The sequence below is a fragment of the Delphinapterus leucas genome, chromosome 16, assembly GCF_059928025.1.
Source record: "Delphinapterus leucas isolate spDelLeu-1000000601 "Yukka" chromosome 16, BTC_Dleu_Yukka2, whole genome shotgun sequence".
Classification (NCBI taxonomy): domain Eukaryota; kingdom Metazoa; phylum Chordata; class Mammalia; order Artiodactyla; family Monodontidae; genus Delphinapterus; species Delphinapterus leucas.
Window position 1 is genome coordinate 31,978,474 of NC_143144.1, and position 22,560 is coordinate 32,001,033.

A 22,560-nucleotide genomic window follows, 5' to 3' on the forward strand; every position below is an offset into this window, starting at 1 on the left:
GGACAGTAAAAGTCAGAACTAGAGCAACACAGGGTAGAGCTATCAGTAACACAAGAAAAGCCGAGCAGGGCTAGAGCTGCTCAGGGGCGAATGAGCACTTTGGGGCTGGAGGAAAGACTTCCAGGGGAGTCTTCCAGAAGGCAGCGGCAACCAGCTGGACATCTGGAGGACATTATGACTTAGACATAGAAGACGTGGGGGAGGAATTCCAAAGTGGGTGGGAGAGTGGGAAGCAAAGACACAGGATAGGAGTGTGGGGTATGTACCAGGAGCAGGGAGTAGGAGAATATGGGGTGAAAGGCAGCAAGGTGAAAGAGACTGGACTTTATTCTGTCAAAAATTTACAGAAACAGGAAAAGCAGGAGGTTCTGAATTTGAGTGCAGTATCATGAAACCTAATGCTTTCAGGTTATGGCTAACTATGACATTTAAGTATTTTTAATTATCATCAAACATATTATTTTAAAAATCCACAGGTTTTCTTTCTTTTCTTTAAAAAATAACGTCAAGTTTACTCAAAGCACCCTCAAACTCAGAAACCCACACACATGACCAATGTTTCTCCAAAGGAGTTGGACTTCTAAAAATGCAAATAATTAAGTCTCTTTCTCTATGTATTATTTAAAAAACTTCAGGCCTTTATAAACAAAAGGCCTGAAGTTTGTTTTTTTAGAAGCGCAGCTTGTGGGATCTTAGTTCCCTGACCAGGGATTGAACCCGGGCCCTGGCAGTGAAAGCCTAGAGTCCTAACCACTGGACCGCCAGGGAATTGCCAGGCCTGAAGTTCTGACTCGCGTTTCCTAGAACACAACCAGCCAGCCCACATGCAGCGCAGTGACAGCAGCGGCCGGAGGGGGGCACTCACCTTTAGAGCCGCACAGAGCCATGGTGAGGGGGCTGTTGCTCTTATCCAGCTCCCGGAGGCAGGCGCTGCCTGCGTGGTCGCGGATCACGGACAGCTCCTTCAGGATCAAAGCCTGGCAGGAGAAAGGGAGATGCGTGGTGGTTCTGTGATTACCGAAGTTCAATGAGACGTTTAAGGAAATGTGAAGAATTTCAGCAAGATGTCAGATTTCCAGCAGATAAAAGGTTTCAGAGCCTTAGAAGACCAAGATGCCCTGTCTCTATAGACTGACATCTTCCACAGGCTGCCATAATCGGTGTGTAAGGAAAAAACAATCCTTGGGAAATTCTTTAAACGGCCAATAAAGTACAATGTGCTTGCTTGGCTTTGGGTACAGTACCCTATACGGCAATGTATCCATATATAAGTTACTGTACATACTCATGCATGCGTATACTGTGTCTAAACAAGTATAGTATCTTATACTTTATAACAAATTATGTAATATGTAGTAAAAGAGAATTGCTTGTGCTATTTGTAAAATTTGTCTCTCTGCTAAGAACACACCTGAATTACCACCAGTTAAGTATGTTGTGGGGTGACTCTATAGGAATATTCTAGTCCATGAGCTCACCCATATTGTCATCTCTCAACTCACAACTTACAATGCTGAAGCAGTTAGGAGTCATGCTTCCATCAAAAATGAGTACAGCTGAGGCCTCAAGTAATTTTCTATGTGAGAAACACCCATTTCTCTCTCTCTCTGTTTTTCTTTAAGAGTTAGTGAGATTAAGAATGAGCTAAATGCCATCCACCAGAGGGCAGACAGCAGAAGCAAGAACTACAATCCTGCAGCCTGTGGAACAAAAACGACTTTCACAGAAAGACAGACAAAATGAAAAGGCAGAGGACTATGTACCAAGTGAAGGAACAAGATAAAACCCCAGAAAAACAACTAAATGAAGTGGAGATAGGCAACCTATCAGAAAAAGAATTCAGAATGATAGTGAAGATGATCCAGGACCTCGGAAAAAGAATGGAGGCAAAGATCGAAAAGATGCAAGAAATGTTTAACAAAGACCTAGAAGAATTAAAGAACAAACAAACAGAGATAAACAATACAATAACTGAAATGAAAAATAAACTAGAAGGAATCAATAGCAGAATAACTGAGGCAGAAGAATGAATAAACGAAATGAAAGACAAAATGGTAGAAATAATTGCCGAGGAGCAGAGTAAAGAATGAAAAGAAATGAAGACAGCCTAAGAGACCTCTGGGACAACATTAAATGCACCAACATTCACATTATAGGGGTCCCATAAGGAGAAGAGAGAAAGAAAGGACCCAAGAAAATATTTGAAGAGATTACAGTTGAAAAATTCCCTAACATGGGAAAGGAAATAGCCATCGAAGTCCAGGAAGCGCAGCGAGTCCTAGGCAGGATAAACCCAAGGAGAAACATGCTGAGACACATAGAAATCAAACTGACAAAAATTAAAGACAAAGAAAAATTATTGAAAGCAACAAGGGAAAAATGACAAATATATAAGGGAACTCCCATAAGGTTAACAGCTGATTTCTCAGCAGAAACTCTACAAGCCGGAAGGGAGTGGCACGATATACTTAAAGTGATGAAAGGGAAGAACCTACAACCAAGATTATTCTACCCGGCAAAGATCTCATTCAGATTCAACTGAGAAATCAAAAGCTTTACAGACAAGCAAAAGCTAAGAGAATTCAGCACCACCAACCAGCTCTACAACAAATGCTAAAGGAACTTCTCTAAGTGGGAAACACAAGAGAAGAAAAGGACCGACAAAAACAAACCCAAAACAATTAAGAAAACGGTAACAGGAACATACATATTGATAATTACCTTAAATGTGAATGGATTAAATGCTCCAACCAAAAGACACGGGCTCACTGAATGGACACAAAAATTCGCTGAAAGTGAGGGGATGGAAAAAGATATTCCATGCAAATGGAAATCAAAAGAAAGCTGGAGTAGCAATACTCATATCAGATAAAATAGACTCTAAAATGAAGAATGTTACAAGAGACAAGGAAGGACACTACATAATGAACAAGGGATCAATCAAAAAAGAAGATATAACAATTATAAATATATACGCACCCAACAGAGGAGCACCTCAATACATAAGGCAAATGCTAACAGCTATAAAAGAGGAAATTGACAGTAACACCATAATAGTGGGGGACTTTAACACCTCACTTGCACCAATGGACAGAAAACTAAGGAAACACAAGCTTTAAATGATACAAGAGACCAGACAGATTTAATTGATATTTATAGGACATTCCATCTGAAAACAGCAGAATACACTTTCTTCTCAAGTGCACACAGAACATTCTCCAGGATAGATCACATCTTGGGTCACAAATCAAGCCTCGGCAAGTTTAAGAAAATTGAAATAATATCAAGCATCTTTTCTGACCACAACGCTATGAGATTAGAAATAAATTACAGGGAAAAAACCATAAAAAACACAAACACATGGAGGCTAAACAATACGCTACTAAATGACCAAGAGATCACTGAAAAAATCAAAGAGGAATTCAAAAAACACTTAGAGACAAATGACAAGGAAAACACGACAACCCAAAACCTATGGGATGCAGCAAAAGCGGTTCTAAGAGGGAAGTTTATAGCAATACAATCCTACCTCAAGAAACAAGAATCTCAAAAAAACAATCTAACCTTACACCTAAAGGAAATAGAGAAAGAAGAACAAACAAAACCCAAAGTTAGCAGAAGGAAAAGAATCATAAAGATCAGAGCAGAAATAAATGAAATAGAAACAAAGAAAACAATAGCAAAGATCAGTAAAACTAAAAGCTGGTTCTTTGAGAAGATAAACAAAATTGATAAACCTTTAGCCAGACTCCTCAAGAAAAAGAGGGAGAGGACTCAAATCAATAAAATTAGAAATGAAAAAAAAGTTGTAACAGACACTGCAGAAATACAGAGCATCCTAAGAGACTACTACAAGCAACTCTATGCCAATAAAATGGACAACCTGGAAGAAACGGACAAATTCTTTGAAAGGTATAACCTTCCAAGACTGAACCAGGAAGAAATCGAAAATATGAACAGACAAATCACAAGTAATGAAATTGAAACTGTGATTAAAAATCTTCCAACAAGCAAAAGTCCAGGACCAGACGGCTTCACAGGTGAATTCTATCAAACATTTAGAGAAGAGCTAACACCCATCCTTCTCAAACTCTTCCAAAGAATTGCAGAGGAAGGAACACTCCCAAACTCATTCTATGAGGCCACCATCACCCTGATACCAAAACCAGACAAAGATACTACAAAAAAAGAAAATTACAGACCAATATCACTGATGAATATAGATGCAAAAATCCTCAACAAAATACTAGCAAACAGTATCCAACAACATATTAAAAGGATCATACACCACGATCAGGTGGGATTTACCCCAGGGATGCAAGGATTCTTCAATATACGCAAATCAATCAATGTGATACACCATATTAACAAATTGAAGGATAAAAACCATATGATCATATCAATAGATGCAGAAAAAGCTTTGGACAAAATTCAACACCCATTTATGATAAAAACTCTCCAGGGCATAGAGGGAACCTACCTTAACATAATAAAGGCCATGTGTGACAAACCCACAGCAGACATCATTCTCAATGGCGAAAAACTGAAAGCATTTCCTCTAAGATCAGGAACAAGAGAAGGATGTCCACTCTCGCCACTATTTTTCAACATAGTTTTGGAAGTCCTAGCCACAGTAATCAGAGTAGAAAAAGAAATAAAAGGAATACAAATTGGAAAAGAAGAAATAAAACTGTCACTGTTTGCAGATGACATGATACTATACTTACAGAATCCTAAAGATGCCACGGGAAAACGGCTAGAGCTAATCAATGAATTTGGTAAAGTTGTAGGATACAAAATTAATGCACAGAAATCCCTTGCATTCCTATACACTAACAACAAAAGATCAAAAAGGGAAATTAAGGAAACAATCACATTCACCATTGCAACAAAAAGAATAAAATACCTAGGAATAAACCTACCTAAGGAGGTAAAAGACCTGTACTCAGAAAACTATAAGACACTGATGAAAGAAATCAAAGATGACACAAAAAGATGGAAAGATATACCATGTTCTTGGATTGGAAGAATCAATATTGTGAAAATGACTGTACTACCCAAAGCAATCCACAGAGTCAATGCAATCCCTATCAAATTACCAATGGCATTTTTTACAGAACTAGAACAAAAAATCTTAAAATTTCTATGGAGACACAAAAGACCCCGAATAGCCAAAGCAGTCTTGAGGGAAAAAAACGGAGCTGGAGGAATCCGACTCTCTGACTTCAGACTATACTACAAAGTTACAGTAATCAAGACGATATGGTACTGGCACAAAAACAGAAATACAGATCAATGGAACAGGATAGAAAGCCTAGAGATAAACCCACGCACCTATGGTCAACTAATCTATGACAAAGGAGGCAAGGATATACAATAGAGAAAAGACAGCCTCTTCAATAAGTGGTGCTGGGAAAACTGGACAGCTACATGTAAAAGAATGAAATTAGAACACTCCCTAGGACTTCTCTGGTGGCACAGTGGTTAAGAATCTGCCTGCCAATGCAGGGGACATGGAGATAATATACGGTCTGGGAAGATCCCACATGCCGCAGAGCAACTAAGCCCGTGCGCCACAACTACCGAGCCTGTGCTCTAGAGCCCGCGAGCCACAACTACTTTGTCGCAACTACTGAAGCCCGTGTGCCTAGAGACCGTGCTCCACAACAAGAGAAGCCACTGCAATGAGAAGCCCATGCACCACAACGAAGAGTAGCCCCTGCTCGAGGCAACTCAAGAAAGCGTGCGCACAGCAACAAGGACCCAATGCAGCCAAAAATAAATAAATTAAATAAATAAATTAAAAAAAAAAAAGGAACACTCTCTAACACCATACACAAAAATAAACTCAGAATGGATTAAAGACCTAAATGTAAGAGTGGACACTATAAAACTCTTAGAGGAACACGTAGGAAGAACACTCTATGACATAAATCACAGCAAGATCTTTTTTGACCCACCCCCTAGAGTAATGGAAATAAAAACAAAAACAAACAAATGGGACCTAATGAAACTTAAAAGCTTCTGTACAGCGAAGGAAGCCATAAACAAGACTAAAAGACAACCCTCAGAATGGGAGAATATATTTGCAAACAAAGCAGCTGACAAAGGATTAATCTCCAAAATATATAAGCAGCTCAATATTAAAAAAACAAACCACCCAATCAAAAAATGGGCAGAAGACCTAAATAGACATTTCTCCAAAGAAGACATACAGATGGCCAAGAGGCACATGAAAAGCTGCTCAACATCACTAATTATTAGAGAAATGCAAATCAAAACTACAATGAGGTATCACCTCACACTAGTCAGAATGGCCATCATCAAAAAATCTACAAACAACAAATGCTGGAGAGGGTGTAGAGAAAAGGGAACCCTCTTGCACTGTTGATGGGATTGTAAATTGATACAGCCACTATGGAGAACAGTATGGAGGTTCCTCAAAAAACTAAAAACAGAATTACCATATGACCCAGCAATCCCACTACTGGGCATATACCCTGAGAAAACCATAATTCAAAAAGACACATGCACCCCAATGTTCACTGCAGCACTACTTAGCCAGGTCATGGAAGCAACCTAAATGTCCACTGACAGATGAATGGATAAAGAAGATATGGTACATATATACAATGGAATATTACTCAGCCATAAAAAGGAAAGAAATTTGGTCATTTGTAGAGACGTGGCTGGACCTAGAGACTGTCATACAGAGTGAAGTAAGTCAGAAAGAGAAAAACAAATATCGTATGCTAACACATATATATGGAATCTAAAAAAAAAAAATGGTCATGAAGAACCTAGGGGCAGGACGGGAATAAAGATGCAGACCTAGTCGAGAATGGACTTGAGGACATGGGGAGGGGGAAGGGTAAGCTAGGACAAAGTGAGAGAGTGGCATGTATATATATACACTACCAAATGTAAAACCAATAGCTAGTGGGAAGCAGCCTCATAGCACAGGGAGATCAGCTTGGGGCTTTGTGACCACCTAGGGGGGTGGGATAGGGAGGGTGGGAGAGAGATGAAAGAGGGAGGGGATATGGGGATATATGTATACATATAGCTGATTCAATTTGTTATAAAGCAGAAACTAACACACCATTGTAAAGCAATTATACCCTAATAAAGACGTTAAAAAAAATGTGGTACATATATATAATGGAATATTACTCAGCCATTAAAAGGAATGAAATTGGGTCATTTGTAGAGACATGGATGGACCCAGAGACTGTAATACAGTGTGAAGTAAGTCAGAAAGAGAAAAATATCGTATGTTAATGCATATATGTGGAATCTAGAAAGATGGTACAGATGAACCAGTTTGCAAGACAGAAATAAGAGACACAGATGCAGAGAACAAACGTATGGACACCAAGGGGGGAAAGCAGTGTGGGGAGTGGTGGAGGTGGGATGAATTGGGAGATTGGGATTGACATGTATACACTAATTTGTATAAAACAAATAACTAATAAAACGAATTTAAAAGAAAAAAAAAAGAATGAGCTAAATGTATGTATAAAATAGATAACTAATAAGGATCTACTGTATAGCACAGGGAACTACTCAATACTCTGTAGTGGCCTACATGGGAGAATAATCTAAAGAAGAGTGGAGATATTTATATATATATAACTGATTCACTTTGCTGTACACCTGAAACTGACACAACATTGTAAATCAACTATACTCTAATAAAAATTAAAAAAAAAAACAGAAAGAATGAGTTAACTGTGAACACCTCACACAATGCTGCCTTCTGTCTGCTTTAAAAAGTTCATTTCATCAGAAAATTTCTTACTGTTCAAAAAACCTTTCTTCTCTGCTTAGGTGAGTTAAAGCTCTGAGCCCCAGGCTACTGGGGAGGCAGAAGAGAGCCAGGCAAAACCCTGGTGCAGGCAGACTGCTGAGCCAGGCTGCTTCAGAGAATATGCAGGACTCTCACGCAACTGTGACTGTGACATGTGCTGGTCCAGTTCTCAGCTAACCCAGCTCCAAATGTGAGAGGGCAGCACACTGGTATGTGACTCTCAGACAGGAATTATCCACGTCTCTTTCAAAGACCATCCATTCAAAGAGCTGTGCTGTCAGTCTCTAGCCACAGGATGCTGGAAACAGGAAGGGCAGAAGCACTGAAGTATCAGGTACAGAAGGGGCCCAAGCGTGATGCTGGAGCAAGAGCAGCCCCATGTGGCCAAATGAACAGGCGGCCGTGTTTTCACCACCTAGAACATGAAAGCTGGAAGACATGCAACGGATCTAACGGGAGGCCCTCCCCGCTTTAGAACACACACAAGCTGCACAGCACTGAGATTGGCTAAAGCCACTGCCTTTCCTTCCCACTCACCTCTGCTCCTTCTCTTCAGGGCCTACAGCGCCACCCAGTGATGAAGTGGCTAAACTGACCAGAAGAGCCAGACTCACCTCCAGGGTCTCCTCAGCAGTGCAGCCAGGCTGCTGCTGCAGCTTGCCTGTGTTCAGGGCTTCAATGTACTCATCACATTTTTTGTAGCCAGCATTCAGCAACTCATACTTGGCCTTCAGCAGGCCTTGGCCAGGCGTGACGTCACCAATCCCAATTGAGAATCCACGGTTAGCTGCAGAATAGTTGCCCGCGAGAGCAGGAAGAGAGAGCCACGGATGTTAGTCAACCTGCTGCACAGAAACAAGTTTATACCTTCAGAGAACTTGTTACAACCCAATTAAACAAAATGTTCCTGTATCAGTCTCTAGGGAGTTACGCAACAATGACTAAGACTCACTAACTCCTCTGAGACCTCACAACCTACAGTGATGTCCCAACGAACTACACGGTAAAGCAGACAGCCACTGAATAGTAAAGAGCGCCTGAGAGAGCCAGCTATGGAAAGTGGGCCACCTGACTGCTGGTTCTCAGCGTCGCAGAGACCTTTCTGCCCCGATTCTCTCCTTCAGAAATTATTATTCCGAAATACAGAGACTGAGAAACAAATGTAAACGCCACATTTGATGGAACTATACAGTAATCGTAATCCTAATATCTGCCTACGAGAGGTGACTGGCTTAGTAGGGTGGGGAAGGGGATGCGTAAAAGTGGCTGCAGAAAGGAGGGCCACGAGCCTGGAAAGTCTCAGAAACAAAATCCTCAGGTTCTGTGGGAGGTAATATAGGTGCTGGAAACAGGGAAACCCAGTGGAAAGTTTGCACAGGCATACCTTGTTTTATTGTGCTTCACAGATATTGTGGTTTTTAAAAAATTGAAGGTTTGTGGCAACCTTGTGTCGAACAAGTCTAAAAGCACAATTTTTCCAACAGCATCTGCTTACTTTGTGTCTCCGTGTCAAATTTCGGTAATGCTCATAATATTTCAAACTTTTTCATTATTATTATATTTTTTATGGTGATCTGTACTATGACTACTATGACTCACTGAAGGCTCAAATGATTAGCATTTTTTAGCAATAAAGTATCTGTAATTAAGGTATGTACATTGTTCTTTAAGATACAATACTGTTGTACACTTAACGGACTATAGTATAGTGTAAACAACTTTTGTAACCACTAGGAAACCAAACAGTTCATGTGACTTGCTTCATTGTGGTATTTGCTTTATCGTGGTGGTCTGGAACTGAACCCGCAATGTCTCTGAGGTCTGCCTACAAGAAACAGGCCCCAGGTCCTTACGCCTGTGGGAGACAGTGATAGAGAAGGTGTATTTGGGGATCAAGAATAGGAAGTCTTGAGGACGGCTTGAAGATGGCGGAAGAGTAAGACGCGGAGATCGCCTTCCTCCCCACGGATGCACCAGAAATACATCTACACGTGGAACAACTCCTACAGAACACCTACTGAAAGCTGGCAGAAGATCTCAGACCTCCCAAAAGGCAAGAAACTCCCCACGTACCTGGGTAGGGCAAAAGAAAAAAAGAAAAAACAGAGACAAAAGAATAAGGACGGCACCTGCACCAGTGGGAGGGAGCTGTGAAGGAGGGAAAGTTTCCACACACTAGGAAGCCCCTTCGCGGGCGGAGACTGCGGGAGGCGGAAGGGGGGAGCTTCGGGGCCGCGGAGGAGTGCACAGCGACGGGTGCGTAGGGCAAAGCGGGGAGATTCCCGCACAGAGGATCGGTGCCGGCACTCACCAGCCCGAGAGGCTTGTCTGCTCACCCGCCGGGGCGGGCGGGGCTGCGAGCTGAGGCTCGGCTTTCGGTTTCGGACAGAACGCAGGGAGAGGACTGGGGTTGGCGGCTTGAACATAGCCTGAAGGGGTTAGTGCACCACGACTAGCCGGGAGGAAGTCCTGGGAAAAGTCTGCACCTGCCGAAGAGGCAAGAGACTTTTTCTTCCCTCTTTGTTTCCTGGTGCGCGAGGAGAGGGATTTAAGAGCGCTGCTTAAAGGAACTCCAGAGACCGGCGCGAGCCGCGGCTAAAAGCGCGAACCCCAGAGACGGGCGCGAGCCGCGGCTAAAAGCGCGGACCCCAGAGACGGGCGGGAGACGCTAAGGCTGTTGCTGCCGCCATCAAGAAGCCTGTGTGCGAGCACAGGTCACTCTCCACACCCCTCTTCCGCGGAGCCTGTGCAGCCCGCCACTGCCAGGTTCCCGGGATCCAGGGACAACTTCCCCGGGAGAACGCACGGCGGGCCTCAGGCTGGAGCAACGTCACGCCGGCCTCTGCCGCCGCAGGCCCGCCCGGCACGCAGTGCCCCCCGCCCCGGCCTGAGTGAGCCGGAGCCCCCGAATCAGCGGCTCCTTTAACCCCGTCCTGTCTGAGCAAAGAACAGACGCCCTCCAGCGACCTACACGCAGAGGCAGGGCCAAATCCAAAGCTGAGCTCCTGTGAGCTGTGAGAACAGAGATGAGAAAGGGAAATCTCTCCCAGCAGCCTCAGGAGCAGCGGATTAAAGCTCCACAATCAACTTGATACACCCTGCATCAGTGGAATACCTGAATAGACAAGGAATGATCCCAAATTGAAGAGGTGGAATTTAGGAGCGAGATCTATGATTTTTTTCCCTTTTCCTCTTTTTGTGAATGGGTACGTGTATGCTTCTGTGTGAGATCTTGTCTGTATAGTCTTGCTTCCACCATTTGTCCTAGGGCTCTATCCGTCCATGTTTTTTTAAAAAAATTTTTTTCTTAATAATTAATTTTAATTGTAATAACTTTATTATACTTTACCTTCGTTCTTTCTTTCTTTCTTTCCTTCCTTCCTTCCCTCCTTTAGACAACGAATCACCCCAAATTGAGGAGGTGGTCTCTGAGAACAAGATTTATGACTTTTCCCCCTTTACCTCTTTTTGTGAGGGTGTATGTGTATGCTTCTGTGTAAGATTTTCTCTGTATAGCTTTGCTTCCAACATTTGTCCTAAGGTTCTATCCGTCCCTTTTTTTTTTTTCTAAATATTTTTTAATTCAATAACTATATTATACTTTATTTTATTTTTACTGTATTTCTTTCTTTCTGTCTTTTTTCCTTCTTTCCCTCCTTCCTTCCTCCCTCCCTCCCTCCTTTATTTCCTTCTTTGCTTCTTTCTTCCTTCCTTCCTTTCCTCCTTTCCTTCTTTCTTTCCTCATACTTCTACTAATTATCTCTACTTTTTCTCCCTTTTATTCTGAGCCGTGTGGATGAAAGGCTCTTGGAGCTCCAGCCAGGAGTCAGGGCTCTGCCTCTGAGGTAGGAGAGCCAACTTCAGGTCACTGGTCAACAAGAGACCTCCCAGCTCCACATAATATTAAACGGCGGAAATCTCCCAGAGACCTCCATCTTAACACCAGCACCCAGCTTCACTCAACGACCAGCAAGCCACAGTGCTGGACAACCTATGCCAAACAACTAGCAAAACAGGAACACAACCCCACCCATTAGCAGAGAGGCGGCCTAAAATCATAATAAGGCCACAGACACCCCAAAACACACCACCAGATGTGAACCTGCCCACTAGAGAGACAAGATCCAGCCTCATCCACCACAACACAGGCACTAGTCCCCTCCACCAGGAAGCCTACACAACCCACTGAAACAACCTTAGCCACTGGAGACAGACATCAAAAACAACGGGAACTACAAACCTGCAGCCTGCAAAAAGGAGACTCCAAACACAGTAAGATAAGCAAAATGAGAAGACAGAAAAACACACAGCAGATGAAGGAGCAAGATAAAAATGCACCAGACCTAACAAATGAAGAGGAAATAGGCAGTCTACCTGAAAAAGAATTCAGAATAATGATAGTAAGGATGATCTGAAATCTTGGAAATAGAATGGACAAAATGCAAGAAACAGTTAACAAGGACCTAGAAGAAATAAAGATGAAACGAGCAACGATGAACAACGCAATAAATGAAATTAAAAATACTCTAGAAGGGATCAATAGCAGAATAACTAAGGCAGAAGAACGGATAAGTGACCTGGAAGATAAAGTAGTGGAAATAACTACTGCAGAGCAGAATAAAGAGAAAAGAATGAAAAGAACTGAGGACAGTCTCAGAGACCTCTGGGACAACATTAAATGCACCAACATTCGAATTATAGGGGTCCCAGAAGAAGAAGAGAAAAAGAAAGGGACTGAGAAAATATTTGAAGAGATTATAGTTGAAAACTTCCCTAATATGGGAAAGGAAATAGTTAATCAAGTCCAGGAAGCACAGAGAGTCCCATACAGGATAAATACAAGGATAAATACGCCAAGACACATATTAATCAAACTGTCAAAAATTAAATACAAAGAAAGCATATTAAAAGCAGCAAGGGAAAAACAACAAATAACACACAAGGGAATCCCCAGCTGATCTCTCAGCAGAAACCCTACAAGCCAGAAGGGAGTGGCAGGACATACTGAAAGTGATGAAGGAGAAAAACCTGCAACCAAGACTACTCTACCCAGCAAGGATCTCATTCAGATTTGATGGAGAAATTAAAACCTTTACAGACAAGCAAAAGCTGAGAGAGTTCAGCACCACCAAACCAGCTTTACAACAAATGCTAAAGGAACTTCTCTAGACAAGAAACACAAGAGAAGGAAAAGACCTATAATAATGAACCCAAAACAATTTAGAAAATGGGAATAGGAACATACATATCGATAATTACCTTAAATGTAAATGGACTAAATGCTCCCACCAAAAGACACAGATTGGCTGAATGGATACAAAAACAAGACCCTTATATATGCTGCCTACAAGAGACCCACTTCACACCTAAAGACACATAGACTGAAAGTAAGGGGATGGAAAAAGATATTCCATGCAAATGGAAACCAAAAGAAAGCTGGAGTAGCAATTCTCATATCAGACAAAATAGACTTTAAAATAAGGACTATTAAAAGAGACAAAGAAGGACACTATATAATGATCAAGGGATTGATCCAAGAAGAAGATATAACAATTGTAAATATTTATGCACCCAACATAGGAGCACCTCAATACATAAGGCAAATACTAAGAGCCATAAAAGGGGAGATCGACAGTAACACATTCATAGTAGGGGACTTTAACACCCCACTTTCACCCATGGACAGATCATCCAAAATGAAAATAAATAAGGAAACACAAGCTTTAAATGATACATTAAACAAGATGGACTTAATTGATATTTATAGGACACTCCATCCAAAAACAACAGAATACACATTTTTCTCAAGTGCTCATGGAAGATTCTCCAGGATAGATCATATCTTGGGTCACAAATCAAGCCCTGGTAAATTTAAGAAAATTGAAATTGTATCAAGTATCTTTTCTGACCACAACGCCATGAGACTAGATATCAATTACAGGAAAAGATCTGTAAAAAATACAAACACATGGAGGCTAAACAATACACTACTTAATAATGAAGTGATCACTGAAGAAATCAAAGAGGAAATAAAAAAATACCTAGAAACAAATGACAGTGGAGACACAACGACCCAAAACCTATGGGATGCAGCAAAAGCAGTTCTAAGGGGGAAGTTTATAGCAATACAAGCCCACCTTAAGAAGCAGGAAACATCTCGAATAAACAACCTAACCTTGCACCTCAAGCAATTAGAGAAAGAAGAACAAAAAAACCCCAAAGCTAGCAGAAGGAAAGAAATCATAAAAATCAGATCAGAAATAAATGAAAAAGAAATGAAGGAAACAATAGCAAAGATCAATAAAACTAAAAGCTGGTTCTTTGAGAAGATAAACAAAATAGATAAACCACTAGCCAGACTCATCAAGAAAAAAATGAAGAAGACTCAAATCAATAGAATTAGAAATGAAAAAGGAGAAGTAACAACTGACATTGCAGAAATAAAAAAAATCATGAGAGATTACTACAAGCAACTCTATGCCAATAAAATGGACAATCTGGAAGAAATGGACAAATTCTTAGAAATGCACAACCTGCCAAGACTGAATCAGGAAGAAATAGAAAATATGAACAGACCAATCACAAGCACTGAAATTGAAACTCTGATTAAAAATCTTCCAACAAACAAAAGCCCAGGACCAGATGGCTTCACAGGTGAATTCTATCAAACGTTTAGAGAAGAGCTAACACCTGTCCTTCTCAAACTCTTCCAAAATACAGCAGAGGGAGGAACACTCCCAAATTCCTTCTACGAGGCCACCATCACCTTGATACCAAAACCAGACAAGGATGGCACAAAGAAAGAAAACTACAGGCCAATATCACTGATGAACATAGATGCAAAAATCCTCAACAAAATACTAGCAAACAGAATCCAACAGCACATTAAAAGGATCATACACCATGATCAAGTGGGGTTTATTCCAGGAATGCAAGGATTCTTCAATATACGCAAATCTATCAATGTGATAAACCATATTAACAAATTGAAGGAGAAAAACCATATGATCATCTCAATAGATGCAGAGAAAGCTTTTGACAAAATTCAACACCCATTTATGATAAAAACCCTGCAGAAAGTAGGCATAGAGGGAACTTTCCTCAACGCAATAAAGGCCATATATGACAAGCCCACAGCAAACATCATCCTCAATGGTGAAAAACTGAAAGCATTTCCACTAAGATCAGGAACAAGACAAGGTTGCCCACTCTCACCACTCTTATTCAACATAGTTTTGGAAGTTTTAGCCACAGCAATCAGAGAAGAAAAGGAAATAAAAGGAATCCAAATCGGAAAAGAAGAAGTAAAGCTGTCACTGTTTGCAGATGACATGATACTATACATAGAGAATCCTAAAGATGCTACCAGAAAACTACTAGAGCTAATCAATGAATTTGGTAAAGTAGCAGAATACAAAATTAATGCACAGAAATCTCTGGCATTCCTATATACTAATGATGAAAAATCTGAAAGTGAAATCAAGAAAACACTGCCATTTACCATTGCAACAAAAAGAATAAAATAGCTAGGAATAAACCTACCTAAGGAGACAAAAGGCCTGTATGCAGAAAATTATAAGACACTGATGAAAGAAATTAAACATGATAAAAATAGATGGAGAGATATACCATGTTCTTGGATGGGAAGAATCAACATTGTGAAAATGACTCTACTACCCAAAGCAATCTACAGATTCAATGCAATCCCTATCAAACTACCACTGGCATTTTTCACAGAACTAGAACAAAAAATTTCGCAATTTGTATGGAAACACAAAAGACCCCGAATAGCCAAAGCAATCTTGAGAACGAAAAAAGGAGCTGGAGGAATCAGGCTCCCTGACTTCAGACTATACTACAAAGCTACAGTAATCAAGACAGTATGGTACTGGCACAAAAACAGAAAGATATATCAATGGAATAGGATAGAAAGCCCAGAGATAAACCCACGCACATATGGACACCTTATCTTTGATAAAGGTGGAAGGAATGTACAGTGGAGAAAGGACAGCCTCTTCAATAAGTGGTGCTGGGAAAACTGGACAGGTACATGTAAAAGTATGAGATTAGATCACTTCCTAACACCATACACAAAAATAAGCTCAAAATGGATTAAAGACCTAAATGTAAGGCCAGAAACTATCAAACTCTTAGAGGAAAACATAGGCAGAACACTCTATGACATAAATCACAGCAAGATCCTTTCTGACCCACCTCCTAGAGTAATGGAAATAAAAACAAAAATAAACAAATGGGACCTAATGAAACTTCAAAGCTTTTGCACAGCAAAGGAAACCATAAACAAGACCAAAAGACAACCCTCAGAATGGGAGAAAATATTTGCAAATGAAGCAACTGACAAAGGATTAATCTCCAAAATTTACAAGCAGCTCATGCAGCTCAATAACAAAAAAACTAACAACCCAATCCAAAAATGGGCAGAAGACCTAAATAGACATTTCTCCAAAGAAGATATACAGACTGCCAACAAACACATGAAAGAATGCTCAACATCATTAATCATTAGAGAAATGCAAATGAAAACTACAATGAGATATCATCTCACACCAGTCAGAATGGCCATCATCAAAAAATCTACAAACAATAAATGCTGGAGAGGGTGTGGAGAAAAGGGAATACTCTTGCACTGCTGGTGGGAATGTGAATTGGTTCAGCCACTATGGAGAACAGTATGGAGGTTCCTTAAAAAACTACAAATAGAATTACCATATGACCCAGCAATCCCACTACTGGGCATATACCCTGAGAAAACCAAAATTCAAAAAGAGTCATGTACCAAAATGTTCATTGCAGCTCTATTTACAATAGCCCGGAGATGGAAACAACCTAAGTGCCCATCATCGGATGAATGGATAAAGAAGATGTGGCACATATATACAATGGAATATTACTCAGCCTTAAAAAGAACGAAATTGAGTTATTTGTAATGAGATGGATAGACCTAGAGTCTGTCATACAGAGTGAAGTAAGTCAGAAAGAAAAAGACAAATACCGTATGCTAACACATATATATGGAATTTAAGAAAAAAAAGGATGTCATGAAGAACCTAGGGATGGGACGGGAATAGAAACGCAGACCTACTGGAGAACGGACTTGAGGATATGGGGAGGGGGAAGGGTGAGCTTTGACAGGGCGAGAGAGAGTCATGGACATACACACACTAACAAACGTAGTAAGGTAGATAGCTAGTGGGAAGCAGCCGCATGGCACAGGAATATTAGCTCGGTGCTTTGTGACAGCCTGGAGGGGTGGGATAGGGAGAGTGGGAGGGAGGGAGACGCAAGAGGGAGGACATATGGGAACATATGTATATATATAACTGATTCACTTTGTTATAGAGCAGAAACTAACACACCATTGTAAAGCAATTGTACCCCAATAAAGATGTTAAAAATAAAAAAAAAATAAAAAAAAAAGAATAGGAAGTCTTAAAAAAAAAAAAATTAAAAGAAGGAAAGAAAAAGAAAAGAACTACCAGCAAGGGACTTCCCTGGTGGCGCAGTGGTTAAGAATCCACCTGCCAATGCAGGGGACACAGGTTCAAGCCGTGGTCCGGGAAGATCCCACACGCTGCAGAGCAACTAAGCCTGTGCGCCACAACTACTGAGCCTGTGCTCTAGAGCCTGTGAGCCACAACTACTAAGCCCCCGTGCCACAACTACTGAAGCCCATGAGCCTAGAGCCCGTGCTCCACTACAAGAGAAGCCACTGCAATGAGAAGCCCGTTCACCGCAACGAAGAGTAGCCCCTGCTCGCCACAACTAGAGAAAGTCCATGTGCAGCAATGAAGACCCAATGCAGCCAAAAAAAAAAAAAGAACTACTGGCAAATAAGAACAATGGTTGGGTTGGAAATTAAATATATGATAGTGAAAATACTTTTAAAAATCAATACAGTTGTTAAAATAAAACTGAATCCAGAAACAAAGAAATGGACAACAGGGAAAATCAGAGAATCAGTCCAAGAACTCTAGTAGACAATGAACAGAAATTCAAAAAAGAAAGAACAGAGAAAGTAAAAGGGAGAAAATGATCAGAAAAAGTACAAGAAAATATCCAGAACTGAAGGACACAAGTTGCAGATTAAGAGAGCTTATACAGTGGTCAGTGCAATGAGTGATAACAGACCCATCGCAAGGTTGTGTCATTGTGAACTTTCAGAATGCCAGAAACAAAGAGGAGTCTCAAAGCTTCCAGAATAAAAAGACAATTCAGGATAAAGAACAAGGTCCTAAAGTGTCTAGCACAGGGAACTATATTTAATATCCTGTGATAAAGCATAATGAAAAAGAATGTTAAAAAATAGATGTATGTGTAGAACTGAGTCACTGTGCTGTACAGCAGAGACTGGCACAACGTTGTAAATCCACTATTGCTTCAGTTAAAAAAAAAAAAGACAATTCAAATGCAAAAATTTGGGAATAAGAACGGAAATACACTTCGCAGCAACCCCTAAAGCTAGAACAGAGTAGAGCAATCCCTTCAAAATTCTCAGGGAAAATAATCTTCAGTCTAGAATTCTATACCCAGCCAAAGAGTCAAGTATAAGAGTAGACTAAAGATGTTTTGGGGCATGCAAAAAATCTCCTGGCCTGTGGTATGTTCAAAGCATAAGCAAGCAAAGGTAATAGAATAGTGCAAGGATCGTAGAGAAATACTGAGTAACCCTGTAGAGCTGAACCGTGGAAGACCCAGAGGGTGATAGTCTTGCACAGGTACCTTGGAAGCAGCCCACGAAGGGCCCTTTATGTAACAATCCTATCTGATGGGCGTTAGGGAGCTACTGTAGCTTTTGAGAAGAAAACTGAAAAGCAAATTCAAATCTGCAACCAAACTAGTCCGTATCAAGTTAATTTCATTAAGAAAAGCATAAATAGTTTAGCCTGGAATAAGTATCCTTTTCTTTGTGTGTGTGTATGTGTGTGGGGCAGGGGGATGAAACAGTAAAAGAAACCCCTGAAACACCAATAACATCTAGCAATAAAACGAGGATGCTGAGATACTCACACAGGTAGACGGGGGCCAGCCTGGCGAGCCGTGACATCGCATCGGCAGCTTCATTCTGCCCCCAGTCTCGCAGCAAAATGTAAAAAATATTGTTCTTGGATCCTGATCCCAGCGTTCCTTTGTCCATGCTGCCAGTCATCAGCTCGCTGTTCTGGATAGTGACGTCTGCAAGGAAACAACGATCATGGACTTACACAATTATTACTTTGCCTCATTCCAAAAGGAATTTGAGGCAGTTGAGAAAATGTGTTCTCGCATTAAAAGTTAAAGCAGAACAAATAGAGAGGCTCTTAAAGAAATTTCTTTTTGAGGGAAAAAAAGAGAAATCTGGGAACTTCTGAAAAGCATGAAAGGTCTAGTTAGTTACCCTATAGTCCTAACTCTGAAAGGTACTCGTTGACACTCATTGTCCTTATCTGTGAACTGTGGATGACAGTATCAAGCTCTTGCCATCTTGATGTCATGGGGATGTTTTGAGCATCAACTCAATCATGTACAACGAAGTGTTGTTTATAAAGCACTTTGGTATTTACCTAAGACACTGAAGACTAACAGTGGCACCATCATGAAAAGCCTAAACAACAAAATGAAATTTGTATCTAGAAACAAACAAAACATAATCTAAAACAAGAAGCCAAAATACGTTAAAGACCAGAGAGTATATTTTCAAAAGAATGGTTATAAACCTGGGGAAAAACATCAGTGCCCTTCAAAACATTTATTCTTCATCATGAGACAGCAGAAAACCCCTGACCTTCAGAGAGACTCTGCGGTTCAGTTCTTTAGCACAGAGCTCTGCAGATCCACTTCTCGTCACTAGGCCTTGCTAGCAAAACCCATTCTAAATCAGTGCTACTCAAAGCAGCCTGCTGGGGAACTGCCTGTTAGCAGTCTGGGACCCAGAAAGTAAATGCTGCCTAAACGGCATTGGTGTGTGGACCACACTTTGGGCTGAATCAGTCTAGGGGACTCAGATGGCTCGCATTTAAATCCTCTCACTGTGAGAGTAGCATGGACATATATACACACCAAACGTGAAATGGATAGCTAGTGGGAAGCAGCCGCATAGCACAGGGAGATCAGCTCAGTGCTTTGTGACCACCTAGAGGGATGGGATAGGCAGGGCGGGAGGGAGGCTCAAGAGGGAGGAGCTATGGGGATACATGTATACATTCAGCTGATTCACTTTGTTGTACAGTAGAAACTAACACATTGTAAAGCAATTATACTCCAATAAAGATATTAAAAAATAAATAAGTAAGTAAACAAATAAATCCTCTCACTGTTACACCTGATCTTCATGTTATCAAAACATCCATTGACCAGGTGAGGCAGGTTAAAAAAATTAGCCTCTTCAGTTATACTTTTTAGTCACACTTTTAGGCAATGAACATGATTTTGGATATAAAATAGTAAATTAAATGCCTTAAATAACGAGATCTTTGTACGGCAAAAAAAACACAACAAAAAAAGGAAGAGAAAAGAATTTGCATTAATTGGTAGAAAAGAGTCTCAACTGAGACAAAACACGAGACGAACATTGTAATCCTTGGGTTGGTCATGTGTCTACACGATTTCTACCTTTTAGAGAAACACCACCTGCATTTCCCTGAAGAACAAAGTTCCTGCCTAAGGCTATAGAGAAACTTGGGACTTGCAGGCTAAGCGAAGGTAGCTGTTGGCCACTTGCTTTCTTGACCCCCGGCCCCACCCCACTGCTTTAACTCACAGGAATCATTGACGCAGAGGTCTTCTCCTTTGCCACAGTACTGCTTGCCCTTGGTTCGGAGGTTGGCCCTCACTGGATTGTCATCGCTGGGTCTGAGGATGACGCTGAAGATCTGCTTTCCCGTCCACAGGGTGACAGGCTGAAGGAGGAAAGAAGCCAGAGCATCGGAGGGCTGAGCCTGGTCTCAACCACCCTTCATGCAAATGAGGCAAGATGGTACAGTGGTCACACACCAACCGGGCAGCAGCATGCGTACACTAAGGCCACTGGTGCGTCCATACAGCCACACACACACACACCCCTGTGTGTGTACACACACAGCTCCTGCACAAACCTTTAATATTGTAGGGGGTGGGAGGCGAACTTTAATTTTCTCATCCTTGCCCACCAGTATTGAAGCAATGATCTGGCAAGCCTTGGCTCGGTCAAAGAAAGTGTCCTTAAGAGTGAGGAGATAGGCACCTGAGGAAAGAAAAGCGATGAAATTGTGAGAAAAATCATAAGGTTTCAATTTTAAAATAAACGTGGACTATTACTAAAAGAGTGAGGTAAAAGTAAAACACAGCTGCTTCTTGGCTTTCTCCTCCAACTAGAATCCAACCTCCACAGGGAAAGCGACTTTGTTTTACTGGCCGCCATGGCCCCAGCACTTAGAAAATAAAAATGTCCTGTGTACGGCAGGAGTTCACTAAATAACCAACCAATGCAAAACATCTCAAGTAGGTTCACAATCACACTTAGTAAACAAACAACAGAATTAAACACAGGCAATTAAACAGCTTTTCAAGTGGACACATGAACACGGTGAATGAGAATCCTCGTGTTCCAAAGTCTCCTTTCAAATGAATTCCACAAACCCACCTGTCAGAAAATCCTGAATAGCAGCAATTAGTGGTTCTCCATTCCTTGGGGTTACAAGATTTGCTTTAGTCTGAAGGAAAAAGGAACCCAGTAAGTTAGCCATCCTTGGGTGCATGATGCAGCCCCAAAGACCTGCACCACAAAGACTCTGAACTGTTATGAAAAAATGAAGAGTAGCAGGAAGAAGAGGCTGAGCACTGGAAGCTAGGGTCCTTAACCGCAGCTTTGTCACTAACTTCCATCCCTTAATCTGTCAAGGGGAGAGAAAAATTACCAGCGAGACTGACCTCAGAGGTTCCTGCACTCAAATACTGCATGAAGTAGTTTTGAGTTTCTATAAAGAACACTTCGGGTATAAGATGTTATTTTAATTAACAAATGCTCTCCTCCAAAGAAAATTTACTTCTGTGAATGAATGATGAGTAGCACTGTGTTACGTCTGAAGTCAGTCAATTCCACACTCTACAATGATGGAAGAATTGTCGAATTTCTCTTGCGTCAGACATTAAGTTTGAACAACAGGATTTTAATTAAAATGTAATGAGTGCCCACAGTGGCAAAAATGGGTGCTACTTGTTCAGTGCATTATTAACCAATTTAAAGAAGGTTCTGTGCATCAAAGTGCATTTGCTCAAATCTTTTAACTGAGGTGTAACTGACCATGAGAGCCAACAGTCAAGTTTCTGCTATACCCTTGTCTTACCCTTTCATAACTGGCACTCACGTATATCTACTCTCCTAGGCACCCACATTACAGGTCAGAAGACACCCACTCCGCTCAACTCCCCACCTATCAGAGAAACTAACTCCCTTATATACTGCGGGGTGTTTGCAAACAGGACAGGCTCCCCTTTCCCTCCTTTTAAGGCGCTTTTCCTCAGAAGCTGGGCTGCACCACCGTACATACCCCCATGAGAACAAGGGCTTCTGCTTTAGCTTCTTCTGTTTGAGGAAGATGAAGGTTCATTTCATCACCATCAAAATCTGCGTTGTAGGGTGTACAGACACACTCATTAAATCTGAAGGTACGGTGGGGTTTGACCCTGGCCTGTGGAATACAAAAAACAAACCAGGAGAAGGACTTAAGTCATTTATCTAAAACCTTCTTGGTGCCCATACGTCTGTTCTCTAC

General features: G+C 41.2%; 1 protein-coding gene across 4 annotated transcripts in view; it reads right to left on the minus strand.

The window, feature by feature from the left end:
* POLR3A (RNA polymerase III subunit A) overlaps positions 1 to 22,560 on the minus strand; it is a 55,992-nt gene that overhangs the window by 18,373 nt on the left and 15,059 nt on the right. For all 4 annotated transcript variants that reach the window (XM_089897753.1, XM_022590976.3, XM_089897754.1 and 1 more), the window contains 7 exons: positions 22,336 to 22,476; positions 21,429 to 21,498; positions 20,902 to 21,029; positions 20,568 to 20,706; positions 18,839 to 19,003; positions 8,425 to 8,597; positions 866 to 977 (listed from right to left, as the gene is read on the minus strand). In XM_089897753.1, the coding sequence (XP_089753879.1) occupies positions 866 to 977; positions 8,425 to 8,597; positions 18,839 to 19,003; positions 20,568 to 20,706; positions 20,902 to 21,029; positions 21,429 to 21,498; positions 22,336 to 22,476 (928 nt within the window). The remainder of the gene's footprint in view (positions 1 to 865; positions 978 to 8,424; positions 8,598 to 18,838; positions 19,004 to 20,567; positions 20,707 to 20,901; positions 21,030 to 21,428; positions 21,499 to 22,335; positions 22,477 to 22,560) is intronic.